This window comes from Scomber scombrus, chromosome 19 (genome assembly GCF_963691925.1).
Source record: "Scomber scombrus chromosome 19, fScoSco1.1, whole genome shotgun sequence".
Lineage (NCBI taxonomy): Eukaryota > Metazoa > Chordata > Actinopteri > Scombriformes > Scombridae > Scomber > Scomber scombrus.
Window position 1 is genome coordinate 17,324,531 of NC_084988.1, and position 20,421 is coordinate 17,344,951.

The window sequence follows — 20,421 nt, forward strand, 5'->3', positions numbered from 1 at the left end:
CCACCTCCCACTGACAGTGGCAAAGAAAAATAAAAATAAATGGCATTGTCTCATACTCAATAATAAGTATTCAGACTAATGACATCGAACTCAGATTAAACGGATTCATAATGACAAAATCCACTACAAAAGAGCGACAAAGCAGCAGCAGTCTGCAGCAGACATATGATCACAAAAAACAATAAATAAAATCCAAGAGCAGGAAATAGCTGATCGATTGAATAAGTCTGATGTGTCTCTGAAGATGTGCTCTTGTTGCAGTGCCCTGTGTACTATGGCAGCTCTGTCATTTACAAGCTCCTCAATGAAGGGACACGCCATGACTAACAGAGAAACAGCGTATGGGTTGAGGTCGTTATATAGACTTGACCTTAATAAATTAAGAGAAAAAGGGCCTAGACATGCATCCACTAAACACGTTCTAGTTCTACTTTTTAGACATTCTATTAAATGTAGGCTACTAATCAGAAACCAATACCTTTTAAAATAGTGTTTCCTACCAGAAATATAACAGTTAAAGGCATATGGATTTACATATTACATCTCTTGTCCAAATATTTTTGCAGTCGTATTAATAATAATAATATTTATGAGGCTATTATTTTGTCAGGGTAATTTAGATTCACTAAGCATATGCCTCAATGTCTCAATGTGAGATATTATGAACACACACACACACATATGTATGCATATGTCTATCTATCTATCTATCTATCTATCTATCTATCTATCTATCTATCTATCTATCTATCTATCTATCTATCTATCTATCTGTCTGTCTGTCTATCTATCTATCTATCTATCTATCTATCTATCTATCTATCTATCTATCTATCTATATACGTGTATATAATATATAATATATTAAATCATCTCATTTTTTCAGGCTAACCCTGGCAATTAGCCTGGTCTGAACCAGGTTAGTTTGCCAGCATAAGTTACCGTAGTAACTGAGTTTGAACTAGGCTGAGTTTGCTTTATGGAACCGAATCTGCTGGAAAATGAGCCAGACTAACGAAATAAACCTGGTTTATTTGGTAATCCTGCTTTATGGAACAGGGCCCGGGTCTCAAATCAAACAGAATTAAAAATAAAGTTTTAAAACGTAGAGAAAAAATATTTTAACAGTGGAGAATGTAAATAATCAAGGTTGCAAATTTGTCTTGGTACAGGGATTGAAAAACTGCAGCGTTCATGAACATGGATTGCGCAAAAGATAACTGGCTAATTTTCTTCAATACAGAAATAAAGAATAGACAGTGCAGTGGTGCAAGAGGATGAGGTGATCCAATGGTTGACCATGCATCTTTGCTTAAGTGGTGCAATTTTGTTTGGGTGTGTGAGTATAAACAGAAAGTTATCAGAGTGTGTCAGATGGTAGTGGATGACAGCAGCCTGTATCTCCTTGTAGCCAATTAATCTGTCCTATGACAAAACAAGCCCCTTGCAGATTAAATTGAATTTCATATTAAATTAAATATGATAACAATTATACATTTTAAAAAGCCTAAGCCTAACACCATTTGTAATTAAAATCCACATATTCATATTCTTAAATATACAAAGACAGAGAGAAATATTATTTTAAAATACAACTAGAGGGCGTGCGGCTTGTCTTTTTCTCCTCCGCCACGAGAGGTTTTCGGCACCGGTAAATCGCACATAGTGAGACCTCCTCCCTCCGCTGCTCCTCTCAGGTCGAGCTCGTAACGCGTTTGATGGGACTCTTCAGCTACGTCACCGTGTCGGGAGCAGAGGCGTCGTAGAGTTTCGCCCGGTTGACATTCCCGGAGGAAGAGGAGGGTGTGCTCGACATTTACCTGTCCGCTGTTACCTGCTCCTCTTGTCGTGTTGAGAAACTTGTCGGTCGTCGAGTTTCAGCCACTTAAACACTGGCTTCACTCAGGAGTAAGACGGAGAAAGCATTAAAGGTAAAGTAACGTCCTCGGTGGGAGCAAATCATTGGGGAAAAAAATAGCTTGTTTCAGTCCAGCTGACGGTTCACTAAAGGTTAGCTAAACATACTTACTATCACCGCTGTCCCCGGTGTCATTTAAAGCTATATATATATGTGGTGCCATTACCAGACAATACATATGTTTTATTAAAGATATGACAAGCTATATCTGGCTAATATTCCTTTGGCAACACTGTTAAGTTATTCAGTGTTACAGGAAGTGTTGTTAGCTAACGTTACTCAGAGGCGCCACATTGCAACAGGTTACCCAGCATGCTTAAAATTATAAAGACAGTGTTTATAAAGAGGTCTACATTCCTATTCAGGTCTATTCAGGCCTATTCTTCATTTAATCGTATGCATTGTGTGGACATGCTGTAAACCTGACTCACCAGCACTCCAAATATGTTCAGAGAGGTTAATTCATTGCATTACTTCAGGAGTTAAACAGCAACACAAGACATGGTTGGATAAACAGGTGTTGCACAGGTCATGTGATAATTTCCCCTCAGTAATCTGTGCATGTTTTTAGAGGAGAGACACCCAGCATTATTTAGCAACACATGTGTTGAATGATGATAAAGCCTCCTGAATGTCACCTCACATATTCCAGTCATTCAACCCTCATCTTTCTTTTACTATGATTTGAAATGCCATCCTTATTCTCCCTTTTTTTTTAAAAATGTATTTTTTTTGTCTTCCCTCCCAGGATGCGAAGAAGTTCCTGACTCGTGGCCCCAACATGAGTGTGACATCATGGTTTTTGGTCAGCAGCTCTGGCACGCGCCACCGGTTGCCACGGGAGATGATCTTCGTCGGACGTGACGATTGTGAGCTAATGCTGCAGGTGCGTGGCTTCTTATGTGTTTTGAAGAGGCATGACCTAGCTCACGTTATGAAGAAAGCAGCGTGCGTTGACACAGCAAACACCAGCAGAGTGTCTCAAATGAATCCCGACTGCTGTTCGCTATCATCTGTCAAAAATGCTCTGGGGGGGGGGGGGTTTCATCACCCCACACTGATGTCTGACAGGACAGCTAGTCACAGAAGTATGTGAGACAGCAGTGGGAGGTTGCATGCTTTGTGTGCGTAACCTGGTGACGTGCCTCACACAGTTTCCCCTGACAGCGTTTCAAACAGTGACTTAACAACACTTGGTTGTTTTTTCCGTGCTGTCTCTGTGGTTTCTGTATAATATTCTGCTTTCCATTTTCTCCCCTCTGTATTTAGGCCAGTGAAGGCAGAATGTTGCCCCAGAGGAAGTTGTTTATACTTTTCTTCAGTCAGTGCGTTACGCTCAGTAAAGCCCTGCCAACCACAGAGGACGGTCCGATTGAAAAGTTGCTCGTGTCCACATTTAGGCGTCACCGGATCCTGAAAAAGACCTCAGCTTCTCCCAGTCTGAGATGATGCACACTTTCTGTTGCTCTGCTTATGCACTGAGGACTGCTTCTTTACTTAGCACACAATCAGTCTCTGCCACAAACTGTCTTGAACCCTTTAATCTTTAGTTCACTGTATTTTTGCCCCATTCATACTAAAGCCTGAATGTCTGTAACTTTTTTTCTGTGACGGTCGTGTTTGGCTCACAGCAGACATTGAGTGGAAGTGAAGTCACATAAAATAGCATGGCCCAGAGCCTCGACATGAATGTTTGGACTTTCCATGACAACTGGTGTCTGATAAATGTCTGTTTCTCCGTGACCGGCAATTAGACCATATGCCTGCTACATTATTAGTGCCTGCGTTTTGTCTCTAGGTCAGTGGTGTGTTTATGGTTTCATAGTGCCAGAGCCAGCGTGTTCTCTTTTGATAACGGGGGCAAAGTGAAGCAGATTGTTGTCAAACAGCCAGGGGCCGTTGGAGTCAGGAATTTTGAATTGTTAATGCTGCACAGTTAAACTAATCAAACAGGTTATTGATTGATTAACACATCTTTTCAGGCAGTGGACTGTTTTAAAAGAAGTTATTTGAAATGGCACTGAGTGGACAGGACAACACAAGAGAGTACATGCAACCTCTGAATTCTCTTTATCCCAGTTTGTGGCTGGTGTAGAAGATTTTTTACATCCCTATAAATGGACTGTTGAAGGACGCTGGTCATTTTGCAAATGAGTTTGGCAGTCACCCTCAAAATCTTTGTGATTTTTGTGACAAGAAGGCCCCAGAGCAGTTAATGAGCAGAAAGAAGGGGTGAATGTGTCAGTCTGAATTACTCACTCAGTTTGTACCTAATTGATGAAAGCATATTTAGAAGTAAGCACATTTTCTCCCTGATCAATGGCAGGTTGAGCATGTGCATAAGGACAAATTATTGCTAGGAGGAACTTTTTGAAGAGTTTGCACCGACTCTCAAACCCTGAACAAAAGACTGCTGCTGAATCAGAATCACACTGTAGGAATGACGTTGACATTTTCTTCACTGTCTCTTTACTTTGCAGTCTCGAAGTGTGGACAAACAGCACGCCGTGATCAACTACGACCCAAACACAGACGAGCACATGGTGAAGGACCTCGGCAGTTTGAATGGGGTGAGTGAGTCCACCTCTAGTTTCAGACAACCTGCCTGGGCCTGGAGTGATAAAGGAGCCAGCCGCTGGGCTCCCTGAAGGCTCCAGCCTCGAGCCCACAACAATTCCCCCGGCACATAAATACGTCTCTGTGTGCCAGATACGGGGACGGTTGGAGGAACAGTGGTAATCAGGAGACTGGATTTTCCTGCTGGCCTGGATCCCCCGTTTTTCTTCCCATTCTCTCTACTGCACCCCCCCCCCCCCCCCCTCCCTTCTCCCTTCACTGCTCTGTTGCCACTTCATTGCACCCTTATCCCAATGAAATCCAGAGTGGAGCAGAGGGAGAAACCATTCATTGTTCTCATTTTCTTTTCGCCTTTATAACAGCAGCCAAACTAATCAGAGCAGAACAGTGCAAAGACCTGTAACAGAAATTCAACATGGCTGAGCCCCCCCTCCCCAATTATTTTCATTTCATCTGGACTAAAGAAGGTCTGCTCTCCCCATTCTCTCCACTGTGCACCGTTAGCTTGTGTTTCTTCATATTTAGTGACCTGAAGATAAACCTCTGTCTCACCAGTTGTTAGTTTATGCAGAAGATAAATGAATTGATCAATAGCTTAACTACTGTTGCACGTGAATTTGTGTTTATTTATTTTTCTGTTTCTCTCCGCACTTCCACCTGGCCATTAATCATTCCACAAAAGCCAAGACAGCCATTGCATAACAACATAATCTCATCAGAGTTTTAATGTGCTGGTGGATTAACTTTCAGCGGGAAAAGGGCCAGCTGCAAAGCACCTTACAGTATCTGGGTGCATGCCACTAGGAATTAGAGAGCCTGTCACCTGTGAGTCAACAACTTCACTTCATTGATAACCAGTGATACTGTGAGCTTTGATGTTATATTTTTCTTTGTTTTTGCAGACATTTGTGAATGACCTCAGAATCCCAGACCAGACTTACATCATCCTCAAGCTCTCAGATGTCATTCGCTTCGGTTATGATATCCTTTTTATATAGATAATAATATAATATATTTTAGTTGCCTCTTACTGATTTGTCATTGCTTTCTGCTATTTAGTCGATGTTGGTGTTTAGAAACCCAGACTGAAATGAGCTAGCAGTAGGCAGCCGCTCAGTCACAAATATTTAACATTTTCTTTTCCCTCTGTGGTCTTAGGCTCTATCGGCATGTTAATCCCCTGTGGTTTTTCAGTCAGGGGTTTCAGATTATGGTCAACTGTGGACCCTTTGACCCCCACAGCAGAAAACCCATGAATGGTGAAATTTAGTTTAGATAACAGGGTGGGAAAGCAGTTTAGGAAGCAGAGACATGAAGGAATGTTTGTTACCAGAGCCCAACACGCTGCATGTGATGTTTCACATTTCAAGGAATTGGTCGCTGAAGATATGAACTTCTTTGAATTGCAACAAGTCTATAATGCTTATCTGTTTCCCTCTTTTTTTTCAAAAAGTATAAGAAGGTACTTTTGACCTCTCTTGACCCAACACAGAACTTAAGACCCTGTGCAAGCAAACATCTTCCTGGTGATGAGTGCTTGAGCCATTATTAATATACATATATATACAAATCAGTGTATGTTTGTACTTTAACTTCTCCTGCACATGCTCATGTATATATCCTGGAGAAGAGTCAACACAAAGTCCCAGAGGAAGCTCTTAAAGTAAGTGACACTTTATAAGCCTTTTTAAGGCTTGCAGTGCTGAAAAGGCTTTTGGGAGAAATTCTTGACATGGATCCCTGTACAGAGCTGTTTTCATGATCAGTTAATGTTTTTTTTTTTTTAAATAACCGACCACTTAGCCCTCAATATATCAGAAAATTAATACAAAGTCCTATTAAAAAATCTTTATTGCTGTTAAATTATTAGAGTCCACTCTAATATCCTTATATTGCTAACTTTATTTTCTTTTTAAAAATATTTTCTTATAGTCAAAACTCTCTGCTGTAGCTGCAGTAAGTTTTCAATTTTAAGCATCATGTGTTTTGTTAATCACACCCTCCTGTCACTCAGTCAGTCAAGTTCCTGTTCCAATAGTTGTCACTTATTATGATCAACTCTTTGCCTTGAAACACATGAATAAATTGAGGGTTGGAACAGGCCTTGTTTGCTGCCTATGTCTAATACCTTGGTCATCATGAATATTCATTTTGATGCTTTGCCTCTTTCCTTTGTTTGTTTGTTTTGTCCTTTGAGGAAATGGTCACATAGTTTAAAATCCCATTCTACTTAAACAAGGCGTACACTTATAATGTATAATTACCTAATATCTGTTATTTTAATGTAAAAGATGCAAATTGTAATTAAGTGTAAACACTCATTTCTACCAGTTGAAACTGGTAAATACATTTTGTAGAAAGTATCAATAGTTAACAATAAGAAACAGGAGCTAACACTGGGAGGAAGTCCCTGGTGGATATTCTTCCTTACACTGTATATGTGTTAGGACAGTTACATCGGTACTGATTGTTGGCACAAGGTTTCTCACATCCTGTTTCCCTCCTGTCTCTGTGTGCAGCATGAAAAGTACACCAGCCAGTTGCAGCTTAGTTTAAAAGCCCTGGAGGCCAAGGTGAAGGAAAAACAGCAGCTCCAGAGCTCAGAGAAGAGCAAAGATGCTATTTCCAATGTTAAGCCACAGGACAGAACTGAGCGAAGAGCCCAGTCACTCACAGGTAAACAACTCAGTCCACACACACTCCACCATAGCAGATATTACCGGGAAGGCAGCAGGTGTTATGATAACACAAATAGTTAATTGCTCCTGTTGCCTGAGAGAAAATGTTTAAACTAAAGCGGATTTGAATAACGTGTTCATACGCACGAGGAAGAGGAAGTCTTTGTGTCCACATGTGTTGCACGACTTTAATGGTAGATCCCCTGATAAAGCCACTCTGACATCTTTTATTAAGAGCTTCCCTGGTGTGAGATTAAGCTGCCATGTGAGGTGAGAGGCCGACGCTACAATCCCACGGTGTCGGTAAAGAAATAGAACTTGACATCCAGGAGTCCGGAGAGTGTGTGTGTACATAAGTAAAGGCTTGCCAGACAACTTAAGCGGTGAAAAGTAAAGGACATGCAGTCTTATCTCTGTCAGCCATGCCTATCTGCTGACAAGAGGTGGGGTGCAGCCAAGCACACCCATAATAGTTCAACATGTGTCACAGAAGAAACATAAAGGTGTTGGAAGTTTTCTGGATTCATTGCTTCTAATAGTCACAGTGGCTCTCATGCCCTCTTTGCCCTGAACTGTAGTGGATCCTGATTTACAGTATAAGCATCAGTGGAACAGTCAGAGAATTGTTCGTTCAAGAGAAGCACTGTGTGAATGAAGTTCATTCACACTGACAAAACCCATTCCAATTGTTGATTTAGCAATTCTCGTGCTTTCGGCTCCATAATCGCCCCTGTGAGCTTTGAGGGAAAACTACAACTAGTGCTTAAAATAGGATTTTTCCAGCACTGGGCTCATATCCCTCAACGTGGCTTACAAATGTGTCATTGAGCTGCTGGACAATTTAGTAAGATGTCTAACAGGATGGCAGCGTGCGGCTGTATCGTCTGTAGCTAACAGCTAACTACAGAGATCCTGTAAATCTGTGACTGCACACTCCTCACTGCACATGCTCACCCAAAAACCATGTTTACTAGAGGCCATGCAGTGTGACAGCAGCCTTGGCCTGTGTTGTCGTGACCCAGTCCACCAATGAGATAACTAGTCTCAAGAAGATAAGGACAGTATTTTATAGTGCTAGAAAAAAATAAGGCTACACTTGTTTCACACTTTTACAGTAGATTGGGTTAGATTATTCTCGCAGATAACAAGAGATACACTCAGTCCCTGACAACAGCAGCCTTTCTTTTCTTTTAGTTTGTTTATTCAAGGGAACACATCTCAAAATGTCTGTTGCTGTTTTCCTCCTAGTGAGAGAGGAAATGTCCTGCACTTTGCTACACAACCAGCCTGAACATATCTCTGTTGAATTCATGCAAATGGTCTCTCTTTGGCTGAATTTGTTTGACTGGAGGCCTTGACGTTTTCTTTTTTTTGCCTTTCCCAGATCATGTGTCTCATATTGATTTTTTTGTGTGTTTTCTTTTAATTACACAAATCTTGTACAAGTCTGTGCCTTACTTGAGTGCTAATAGAGCTATGTATAACTTTACTGTGTGTGCTCTTGCCTGTTTTCCCCTGCAGCTGTACAGGATGTGGAGTGTGTCCAATTCTCCAGCTGTCTGCAGGGCAGGACACTTGTACAGTGCATGACTCAGTCAGTCCTGCTTTGCTCTGACTGGATCCCAGCTCCTCAGTATTCACTACAGGAGCTTGAAAGGGATAGTCCACAGTGTTCTTTAATACAGTCCACATCAGTACTACACAATGTAAAATGTCTTTATTCTTAATCTTTTTTAAGTCTTTGCTCACTGAGTGACTTATTAAGTTGTCCAAGTTTCCATAGTAAGCTAATGTAAAACATTCACTTAAAAAGTTTTTTTGATTGGGTTGAAACTAGTGTTTGTTTGGGAATTTCTATTAGACCACATATTCATTACAAATAAGAAATTGAAACTGACCACCAACTGCAATTAGTACTGCAGTTACCAACAGTCTTTGATTTCACATGATTTTAGCTTTTTATCTCGTGGTCGTCTTTGCTTGGTTAAAAATAATAAACTCAACGTAGCTCAGTGCTTTGCTCAGTGCGCTTTAGTTGTTTTCTTAAGCTATAAGCGAAGGATTGGTTAAGGGGAAAGGAATTGGTAACATGCCCTTCTGCTTCTCTCATCACTGTGTTGATGTCTTATTGTGTGTGTCCAAGGCAACAGTAGTGAAGTGCTTCTGATGTTTGGGATTATGAAGCCTCCACATTAAACCCCTAGAGCACTTGTTTAGCCTATCTATCAGGATGACAACAAGCATCTAGATTATCTGATTAGTGCCATATAGGCTGGCTGGCGTGTGTGGACTGGCAAACCAGCAGCTTAACACCATTTCAGCCATGGCATGAGGGCCTTCACTCCCCTGGTTTCACTTTTATACAGAATAAATGCGCAGGTTAGTCTGCAAGTAATAAGAATCATTTTCTGCGAGAAGCTTCACCATTGAAGTAGCAGTTATCTTATATCATGTTGTGTTTTTGTCTTTGCCTTTTTGAAGATTAGTATTAGCTCCATCCTGACTCACATGAAAAGGATTATGTTTTGGTGGTTTGAATGATACAGTTGGTATCACAGCATGACCCTACTCTCTTCATCTAATGGGAATGTGTTGGAACTCTTAAAACAAAAACCCCCCAAAGGCTATGGGTAGTGTAACACTATTTTGTTCTGAGCCCCAATATTATGTAACATTTTGTTGTCGCAAGACTAAACCCAGACACAACATTGTTTTATCATGTGACTAACATTAAACGTCTTGCCTCATTCATACAAGAGACTGAAAAACTTCAGTTCTTTCTTTTCTTTTGCCTTTGCTCCCTGTGCTCGAATGTAGACATGTACCTAATGGTGTGTCTGTGTCTGTGTCTGTGCCTATGTTTGTGCGTTTGTCTCTTAGCTGCCACAGATTCTCCGATATCCAAGCCTACTCCTCTGTACGGCCAACCATCCTGGTGGGGGGAGGATGAGGACAACAACAAGCACAACAGAGGTGGAAAATCGCCAGAACAGGAGTCTCCAGGTCAGAGAATGTGTCTTGTATTTTTATTATGTGTACAAGCCACTGACTTAATTATGGCTTAATTTATACTGATGTGTTTATATATTTAAAGCTAAACATAATTTTATACTGCAGAGTTATTTGTCCTCTAATTGATTGGATATTCCCACATGTGGGAATTTGATCCTAATTTGAAATGACATGCTTTTCTGTGGCATTGCTATCCGATGCCCTGTATGGGTCACTGAGAGATGGATGGTGTTAAGCCCAAGGCAGGTCTCTGGTTGCCAGTTGTGGACGGTTAGCCAGATCATACTATGCCAGGCCAGTGGGTAGTGCCTGTCTGCCTCGTGATGGATTATGACCCACTAAGCTGCTGGAGGGGGGAGGAACAGTGATTGTTTGCCTCATGTTGCCCAGGCTAAAACAGATTATTCCTGCTCAGCTACCCTCCGCTGGACTCTGAGCTCCTGAAGTGATATTGGCCACATCCAACTGGCACCCAAAGAGCAACTGACTGATTTGTTTTCTCAGTTTTACAGCTGGAATCTGCGTGTTATTCATGGTACCCAGTTTCAGAGATTGTGTAACTGTGACGTTCCAATCATCTCAATCAGTTTCTTTTCTTACTTCTGAAGTTTGAGTTTTAGGAACTTGAAACAAAATAACATATCACATAGATATGCTTCTATAATTAATGTCTAAATAGTATTCTTTCTGTAGTTGTGGATTACAATGTGTTGAACCATCATTAATGCTTTCTGAAATGTGTATTTACTGTAATCTCATCATCTTTTAACGCTAACAGAGCCTGCTAAAGATGGGTCCAGATATGAGGTCAATGGTTCTCTGTCTGACAGTCAGGCCAAGTCCATCTTCTCCTACCGCAGGGAGGCCAGCTACTTTGAGATCCCAACAAAGGAGCACCAGCAGCCTTCTCCTAAGAAACCTGAGTCGCAAGTTCATGAAGTTCCAACTAAGGACAGTCCAGATCCCTCCCAGTCTGTCCCCTCTACCACCACACCTTCTGCGGTCCAAAGCCATGCCTCCTTCACCATTGAATTTGATGACTGCTCACCAGGCAAAATTAAGATCAAGGACCACGTGACTAAGTTCTCTTTCCGACAACAGCGAAAACTACCTTCCATAGATGTTGTTACCACACCCACTGAGATGATGTCAGCAGAAAGCAAAGTTGCTGATTGGCTGGTCCAAAGCAATGCTAGCATGATAAGGAAGAGGTCACAGACTGAAGACACGTATAGCACCAACAGTGATCCGTCACTTCTAAAGATGACCAAGGGTGAGTCTTTTTATGCAAAGTCTGTTTATGTCTACTAAGACTGGCTTTAATAGAAATAATGTGTCAACTCTCAAGCTCACTTGTTGTCCTTCCATCATCAGAAAACCACGGTGAGGATGGTACTCAAAGTGATTCAGGGAATCATGCAACCAATGGAAAAGATTTTCTACAATCAGAACCTCAGATTGGGTCCCAGGTGTCTCCGCAACCCCTGAGAGCCTCCCCACCACAACGCTTCTCCCCTGACTCTGAGGAGCCTTTGTCTTACTCTCCTCCAGAGTCTCAGTCCCTTTCCAGTCTTGGCAAGGCTGATCCTCAACAAGCCTTTATCATTGAGTTCTTTGATGATAACTCAAGAAAGAAGCGTTCCCAGTCCTTCACCAGTAACACTGCCCTGCCTGATCCACCAGGCCTCAGGGCCCAGCTGGAGAAGACAAAGAAAAGCTTGAGCCCAAATGGGGAGAAACATGTCCAATCTTCAGCCTCCACCACTCCCCCAACCCAAAGATATACGATCCCCCTAAAGGGTTCTGCTTCCACAGGTCCCCAAAGAGCTGGCTCTCTAAGAAGGGAGAAGACAGAGGACCGGATCAGTAGCAAGTATTCCTCTCGCTCTTCATCCTCTCTTTCTGCAAGGCCTTTTAGCAGTGTGGGACGGAGATCCAAACTCACCCAGGAATTTAGTACTGAATTGCTTAGACAAACAAGGCAGGCCTCTACTGCCACCTGGGAGAAAAATACAACCAGTCCCCCAACAAAATCCCAAAAGGGGACGAAAGTGGTATCACAGTCTGATCAGGGGTCCCCTAGCCCTCCTCCATCTAATGCTCCCTATCAGCCCCAGACCTCCTCCCCTATCCACCAGCCTGTTTCCCTCAAAGCTCCAGTGATGCCCCTGTCATCTCAGAGCATGGAAGTCAAGAGCCCCCATGGTGGCCCCAGAAACGAAGAGGAGGACAGTCTGAGTGACGCAGGAACCTACACCGTTGAAGCTGATATCCAAGATAAAGAGATAGAAGTGGCAAGGAGCAAAATTGATCAGGCAAGTTTCTTTCTACATTTAATGTTTGTCATGTTTGAATGATCACTATCGGTTGAAATGAGACTTCAATCAGAATGTTTGCTTTGCAGTTCATCAGCTTCATCTGTCTCTTGGGACAAAGTCCATTTCAGAATGGGCCATGGACATTGGCTGTCCCAATGTCTCCATTCCTGCACTCATCCACTTGCAATGCTTTGTTCCTGACAGGTGTTTGGTGTTGTTGAGAGCCCAGAGCGAACCAACAAGACTGAAGCAGAAACATCAGCAACATTTAGGCCTGGTTTTGTTCAGGGCAGGGAGCAGCATAGGCAGAGTAGCTGTGGGGAGGTGAGGCCAACTCCAGAACAGGGACAGAGTCTGTTAAAGGTAAACGTTCCTGTTCAGGATGGGATCCATAAATAGGTGGAATAATCAATCATTTTACCACCAGTTCTTAAGGCAACTAATGAATTTGTTGGATCAGTAGGCTATAAACATTTAAATGGGTAAATCAGCATGCATTGCTGTCTTGATTTGGCTCCTTGGTGTTTCCTCCCTTTTATGGTGTATCTCTCTTTTGATTTCTAGATTTGCCTCATTGCACAGATTCTGGGTTCTCATTGTTCAGTTTTTTCTTCTAACCAAATATAAAGAAAAAAAATCAATGGTTTTGTGGATCTTGTTCTATATACTTAAACATCTTATTCTCTTCATTATATTAGATTTGTTTCCTACTAAGGGAATCTGTACTTTCTTCAATTATATTTTATCTATTTTGTGGATACTGAATAAGTTTTATGTTTTCTCATGCAGGTAAAGCCAGCAGGTGCAGTGTTACAGGGGGCTCCTAAGTGGATGTCTTGCTGGGCCAGCTTGGCAGACAGCTACACAGAATCTGGCCCTTTGTCTGGCCTCTTTGACACCCCTTCCCAGATGGAGCTGTCAGGAGGGGGTAAGCCACCTGACGAGACATTAGTCTATTTGAAATGTTAATGAGACGCCCTGATGAATATGAATGATATTCCGTTTCAGTATGTGTGGTTAATATGCATTAAAACTGTTTCACTTCAGCACGAGGTACAAACGTCCACAAGGCGACGCTCAGCAGAAGCCATGACAGCGGTGACTCTGAAGGCTCAAGAGCTCGACGCATCCTGCCCCAGGTACCGCAGGGGGAGAAGAATGACATTCCAGCTCCCAGCATTCATGTTCATTATGACCCACATTCAACCTTTAATGTAGAGGAGAATAGTTTGGTGGCCCCCAGGTCCCAGGAAAGCATTCATAGGTTATCAGTGCAGGATGACGTAGAGCCTGACAGTCTGAGTGATGCCAGCAAGTCAGATGACAGTTCCATCATTGAGCAGAGGAGACTGCTGTCAGACACAGAAGAGAAGAAAAATGAGGACAAGCCCAAACTCCCAGCCAAGTCTACATCATTCTACATCGGGTCAGAGGAGGCTGTGTGCCGACCAGAACGAGGAGGCTCAAAACCGAACACTCCTAAGGCTGAGAGAAAACAACCAACCAAAACATTCTCAACGGCCACCCTGACCAAACAGAGAGGTAACCAGGACTCTGGGAAAGTCAAGCCCAGCATGTCAGCTCCAATCCTGGGCCAGGGGACACAGAGCAACGACTTTAAAGAAGGTACAGTATCCCCATTAATCAGACAAGAGAGCTTCACCAAGGAGCGGCCTAGCAATGCCAGATTGCCCAACATCTCTAGTGAGCCTCCTCAAAGAGATCCAGACCCCAACTTATTCCAGGGATCCTGCAAACAGGACACTCATTCTTACCTCAAACAGACAGAAGATGTTCTGGCTGTTCTGGAGGCCAAGCTCCAAGCAGGACAACCAGAAACAACTCCGTCTCCTATAATGGACTCTTTCTCTGGGGAGTCTGATGTAGATACCTCCAGCACAGTCAGCCAGCATAGCAATAAGACCAAGCCAATCACACTGACTAAAAAACCCTCTATTAGTAGCTTTCACAGGGAGAGGTCTTCAGCCAGTATAGCTAGTCAGGACTCAAACCACCAGTCCTCCACTTCTGAGCGCCTGTCAGAAAAACGGCGCTCTCAGGGAACAGACAGCAACGTTAAAACTGAGTCTGTGAGGAGACCAGTTGGACTTAGACGTAGTGCTGGGAAACGCGGCTCCACAGACCTCAGTGATGACCCTCACAGCTCCAGTGTACCTTACTCTGATCAAGAGTCAAACACCCACCAAACCCGCAAGAAATACACTGTGTCCCTTCAAAAGGAGGACACCAAGAGCTCCCGAGTGTTGACTCGCGCTAACAGCTTGTCAGCCCCAAGACCCACCAGGGCATCCATGCTTCGGAGGGCTCGCCTTGGCGAAGCCTCTGACAACGAGGGTACTGAGACTGACAGGCTGTCCCAGGAGGCAGACAACATCCAAGCTAAGCAGCCCCAGGAAAACAAGAAACTCTCCAGGTTGGATATGCTGGCGATGCCTCGTAAGCGGACGAGCTCATTCAACACACCCAGCGACACCGAGACCTCCTCCACCCCACAGTGGACAGGCAAGAGCACAGGATTCTCCAACCGTAGCACAGAGTATGGCAGCAGCTCGGTCCGCAGGGCCTCTGCTCCGGGCCCGAAACCTGTAGAAAGGCCACAGAAAGCAGCTCTCAACAGGACACCAGTCACTCGCGTACGTTCCAGCAGTGCCAAATATGCCAGTAGCACAGCAAGTGAGTAATACAAACAAACACACACACACACACACACACACATACATACATACACACACACACACACATACACATACACATACACATACCTGTTTCACTAAGTGTAAAATATCTGACTGCTATAACAATTTACTCGTGTTTTAGTTGAACCAGTATCCTAGATAAGAAATGACTTTATGCCTGGAGTGAAGCGTTACAAGGTCTGTCAATGAACTACAGTGGTGAACTGGTTTGATACATTCATAGGCCTCTACTGTATTTCTCAGCAAATTACATTTAAGTTCTGTACTTTTTCAATTTAAGTTTTGTGTGAAGGGAACTGACTCAGGATTTTTTACTAACTCTAACCCAATAACACCTACATTCTTGCTACTATACCTTTGATAAAATAAGATTTTGTTCATTTGCACAATGTTCTCATATGGTGCATGGCAATCTACAATCCTGCCTTTATTTACAATCCTGTTATATGAGAATATTGTGGCCATGATAATTAAAATACTACCTCTGTATTTGGCATAATGTGCTTAATGGTGCATAACACTGTTCTCAGTGTGGTTCTTATCCAATACTAAACTGCTGTGCTGTTGAAGTCACCATGCTCATTTTGAGTTTGTGAAGAAAAAAAATGTAAGAAATCAAGAAAAGAAATTAAGAAATACTTGCATTTGCCTGTGTAAAATTCTGCAGTAGAAATGAGCACTTCCACAGCATCTTTTCTGTCTCTTATTCTGGGGAGTGTTGTGACAACATGTAAAAAAAAATTGGTATTTTTCTTAGCGGTGTACTTTGATGGTATCTCTTTCTCTCCTGTTTTCCTCACTTCATCCATCCTCATCCTCTGTAACTCAAACCAATTCACGCTGCCAAGGTTCCAGAAGACGACAGAAAGGCTCTGACTATACCTCTACCTCAGACGAGGAGTACGACTCAAACCAGAGCACTCCTAAACATAAACGCTCCCAACCTTCCTCAGCTTCTCATAGCCCACGCAGTCATCCTCGGTCCCAGCCGGTGGTCGCGCTCCGTCCGAAACCTCGCTGCAGAGATTCTGAGGACGAGAACCATGAGGGAGACGCCTTCCACAATTGGTCCTCCCACAGTGCTGAGATTGCACGGTAAGACAGGAGATGAGTGTGTTTGAATATTACAGATGGTTACATCAGTGTGTTTACTAGAGCCACACTTGCACTTTGATGCAGCCATTAGCATTTATTTGAAAGCATTTTCCCATTAAGGGCTCATGTGTGACTCGATAGCCAATACCACAATAGAAATTGAACAATTGAATTACCATGCCTCATTTACTGCCATTAAGTTTATTACTGGAATATTGGACGGGCAGAAGCATTACATTAGTATCACTGACTTTGATGTGTGTATGGTCACACTAAAATAATAAGTGACAGAAGCTGCTACCTCTCCTATATCATTTTGGTCTTTTTAATCACTGTTACGGAACGTCTGTGTCTATGTTATTTTTATTTTTTTTGGCCATCACTTATTATATGTGTTCCCTTTCTGGTAGGTTGAGTCAAGACCTGGCTAAAGACCTTGCTATCTTGGCCAGAGAGATTCATGATGTGGCGGGTGACGGTGATCCTCAGAGCTCTGCAATGGAGAGCGGCGTACCTGTCTCCACAGTGACCGCTCATGAACAGGTACATCAGACATTATTCTGCTTAATCTACAACACAAAAACACCAAATTGGTCTTTTTTTGTCCTCCTTATCATGAATTACATTCTTTTGTTGAAAAAGAAGCACCTCTCAGTGATTTTGTTGCAGGTTTTTAAGTAGTACATTATTCTATTTTGGCTCCCCAGATCAGGTGCGGTTATGTAGAAGTCAGTATAGAAGACTAATTTCTAAAGTCTAATTATGTTGCAGCTGGTTCACCATATTCCAGAGGCTGGATTAAACTACCAGAGAGTCCCACCAAATTCTGCATCAACAATGGACACAGACCAGAACTTGAGTGACCGTGAACAGAGCTCCAGGCAGCGAGCTCGGAAGAGAGAAGAGGTGTGACAAAACCTTGTGTAAAATGTCTGATGCTAGCACTTGGAGTTTGTTATTAAGTATTTTATTTATCCTCCAGGCCATTGTTGACAATCTGATGCTGAATCCAGTGTCTCAGATCATCGCAGCCATCAGAGAGAACACTGAGCAACTCGCTGAGAAAATTAAGTAAGATGTTCATAAAGCAGGCAACACACACACGTATATAAACAACCTTCCTTTACATAATTAATCAGGATTTGGTAAAAAAAAAAAAAAAAAAAAAGTATTGATCCTGCCTGATAGCCAGACTGCAGAGCTAATAATCTTAAATTTGTCTAACTGACTGAGTCTATATGGAGACGTATAGTCTGTCTGACAATGTGTGACTGAGAGGAGAACTCTCAGGAGTTGTAGCCTTTTGAGTAGAATAGGTGCAGAATAAACACTGATACTTGAAAGTTTATGTTCTGAGATTGTGTTTCCTGTCTTTATTTAATTTTTTTTTTAAAGGATAGCAAAGAAGAATATATACATTATAGGACACCTTGATTGGATTTAGTTTTACAAAGTCAATACAATTATGTAGGCCCAAGTGGTTCCTATGCTCTGTTTTCCAGACTAAATCAATAATGTTTTGGACACAGAAATGGGAATTGTCCCTTTTAAAGAACACTGTAAGAAGTCTAACAACTGAATGTGGTATTGTGTATGCAGGGTACTGTTTCAGGACAGGATGGATGTTTGGGAAGAAATTGAGTCCAAAGTTAATTCTGACAGTGAGGTCCCAGTTGTCAAAACCTCCAACAAGGTTGGTGATGACCTTTTGTACATTTTCAAGCTAAATATAAGTCAGTGATTGTTGTGCATTTGACCTAAATCAGACATCTGTATTTCAGGAAATCACATCTATTTTGAAAGAACTCAGGAGAGTTCAAAGACAACTTGAGGGTAAGTCACTCCAACTAATTATAGACACATGATAAATAATTTTATCATCATAATGCTTTTGAGTCAACCCAAAAAATCAACAAACAGCTACATTTTCTTTCTTTTTCTAGTCATTAACACAGTCGTGGAGCCCGGTGGGCCTGAAGAGACCAGGGCCTCCTCATCGTCTGGAGTTCGGCTCTCCAGATCATCGTCCTCGCGAGACTGGAGAACAGTCCACTCTGCCTCCAAACGAGGTGGCGGCCCGAGGCCCAGCGAGAGTGTCAGGAGAGCGGCTGTGACACCAGATGATCTCAGAGAGGGATATTTAGTTTGAGATGACACAAACACACAGGTTCCACCCGTCCTGAACTTCTGCTACAAACGCAGCTGCTGGACCATTGTGCAGAAAGTGAAACCAAGAGGGGGAAGTGAAACCAACAACTTCCTGCACATCCAAACATTCACACCTCTACACTATGGGCACTACACACCTTCACTGTACTCAGTGGTGTAACACACAGGCAAGCCTGCACTAAACGCCCTTAAAATAAACTTGGTGTGAGGCTCTCATATGAGGTGGTGATTTAAGGAAGAACCATAATATTGAAATAGATCTATTTCACCTCCAACGGACCTCAAAACTATACTTGATTCTGTGTGTGTTTGACATCAGCCTCGTTATTTGCCAATGATACGACCAACATTGCTGATTTTTGAAAGCTTAATGAAATTACTCGGTTTAATTGAAAACCAGCCTGAGCATAATCAACTCAGGGAAATCTTATAAAGATATCCGTGTTTAGTGACAAATCAAATTTTTGAGAAGTTATTCATAGATATTTGTTCTAAGTAGAAAAGAACTGCAGTTACAGCTTGCAGTTGTTGGTGTACTGTGTATATTCAGTAATTCCCCGTTGCATTTCCCTTTTTTTCATGTTAATGTCTTTTGTTTGCCACTTTCCTCATTGTTCACCAGATTTAGAGAAGAATGTAAAAAGTATTTATTAGGGGATTTTTGTGAGACGTTTGTGGTAATTTATAACTGAAACAAGATGACTTTGATAGAGAGTTGGTAGACTCAAGTGCCAGACCAAGTAATGTTGTATTCACAATTGTGTGTATTTATTCTGGTAACATATCTCAGTGTAGCGACTCTGTTCACGCCCTTCTCAGTACTTTGACACCATCTATTTTGTCCAACTGGGGGTGAAAATCCCTCAGGAATGTGTGGTCCGAATAGAGGGAGGGGCTCAGTCACCGGGCAACCAGAAATGCAAGTGGCTGTAAAACACTACAAATTAGTTTTCAGTCATTCCTCATGAGCCCTATACTTTTAGATAAGATTTGTATCAAACACAAATGGCTTAAACTTGTTCAGACAATCAAAACGACTGACAAGAATGAGACTCCTTTATCTGTGTTTATCAGTGACACAGTATTCTGCTACTGAGCATATCACACCACACCTAAACTATCCATATGGTTGTTGTTATACACTAAGAGCTATCAGAGCACTGTGATGCATGTTTGACATTTCCTCTGAAGTCACATGATGGGTCCTCACATGACAGGAGAAGTCATGTAAATTCCCATTGAGGTGTAGAAATTGTAGATGTTGACGTCAGTCTGTAAATATCTAAAGATAATCTATATTTCCTACAGAATACCTCTCAATCTTTTGCACTAATGGAGTACATTATCCCCTCAACCGTATATGCTGCAAACTGAAAGCCTTTACTCTCCTGTGAAAGATTGTAAACATTTGATGATTTTGAGGCTAAAGCAGGAAAGAAAGTAATCCAGTTCACCAGCAAGTTTTTCTCCCCTCTTCCCAGTCCAGGTTTGTACATGTGATTGTAATCGGGAAGTTTCCTCTAAGTGCCACAGAGCTGTGTGAGATAATGCCTCATGCAGCCAAGCACAGTGGTTGTTTACAGGCAAGAAATTGAATGTTTGTCCTCTTTGACTCCTCTTGCTCAAAGTGTTGCTGCTATTCATCTTCTATGGGATTTTATCTCCCCTTTTTTGCTTTACTCCATCTAAGTCCAAGCTAAAGAAAGTCAGAGCTGAAATTTAAGTCTAGTGTGTCAAATTTGTGTCCCATTTTTCATATTCAATTTCGGTTACACATTCTTTCATGTAGAGTTATATTGTTATCTTGCTGTCTTGTTGGTTGGTCTCTATGTTTGGTTGTTTGTGTAAATTGTTAGAAGATGATTTCATGTTTTGTTTTTTTCAAATAAATTTGATTAGCAAATCTGCTCTGTCTGATTTTTTTCTTTCTTCTTTTC

General features: G+C 42.1%; 1 protein-coding gene across 1 annotated transcript; it reads left to right on the forward strand.

The window, feature by feature from the left end:
* The first annotated feature begins 1,719 nt into the window (after positions 1 to 1,719).
* Positions 1,720 to 20,371, forward strand: cep170ba (centrosomal protein 170Ba). The gene is made up of 19 exons (XM_062439715.1): positions 1,720 to 1,931; positions 2,667 to 2,804; positions 4,399 to 4,488; positions 5,398 to 5,476; positions 6,100 to 6,158; positions 7,015 to 7,171; positions 10,054 to 10,176; positions 10,964 to 11,458; positions 11,560 to 12,527; positions 12,708 to 12,866; positions 13,293 to 13,431; positions 13,551 to 15,197; positions 16,069 to 16,315; positions 16,726 to 16,858; positions 17,087 to 17,221; positions 17,298 to 17,386; positions 17,915 to 18,008; positions 18,097 to 18,148; positions 18,259 to 20,371. The coding sequence occupies exons 2-19, from the start codon at positions 2,700 to 2,702 to the stop codon at positions 18,462 to 18,464; spliced, it is 4,977 nt and encodes a 1,658-aa protein (XP_062295699.1). The 5' UTR covers positions 1,720 to 1,931; positions 2,667 to 2,699; the 3' UTR covers positions 18,465 to 20,371.
* Positions 20,372 to 20,421: the final 50 nt, after the last annotated feature.

Bases quoted from the DNA above. Each gene is read 5' to 3' on its own strand.
- cep170ba (XM_062439715.1), top strand. From the start codon at position 2,700: ATGAGTGTGACATCATGGTTTTTGGTCAGCAGCTCTGGCACGCGCCAC. The intron at 13,432-13,550 runs GTAAGCCACCTG...GTTTCACTTCAG, and splicing joins GATGGAGCTGTCAGGAGGGG to CACGAGGTACAAACGTCCAC. The intron at 15,198-16,068 runs GTGAGTAATACA...CACGCTGCCAAG, and splicing joins ATATGCCAGTAGCACAGCAA to GTTCCAGAAGACGACAGAAA.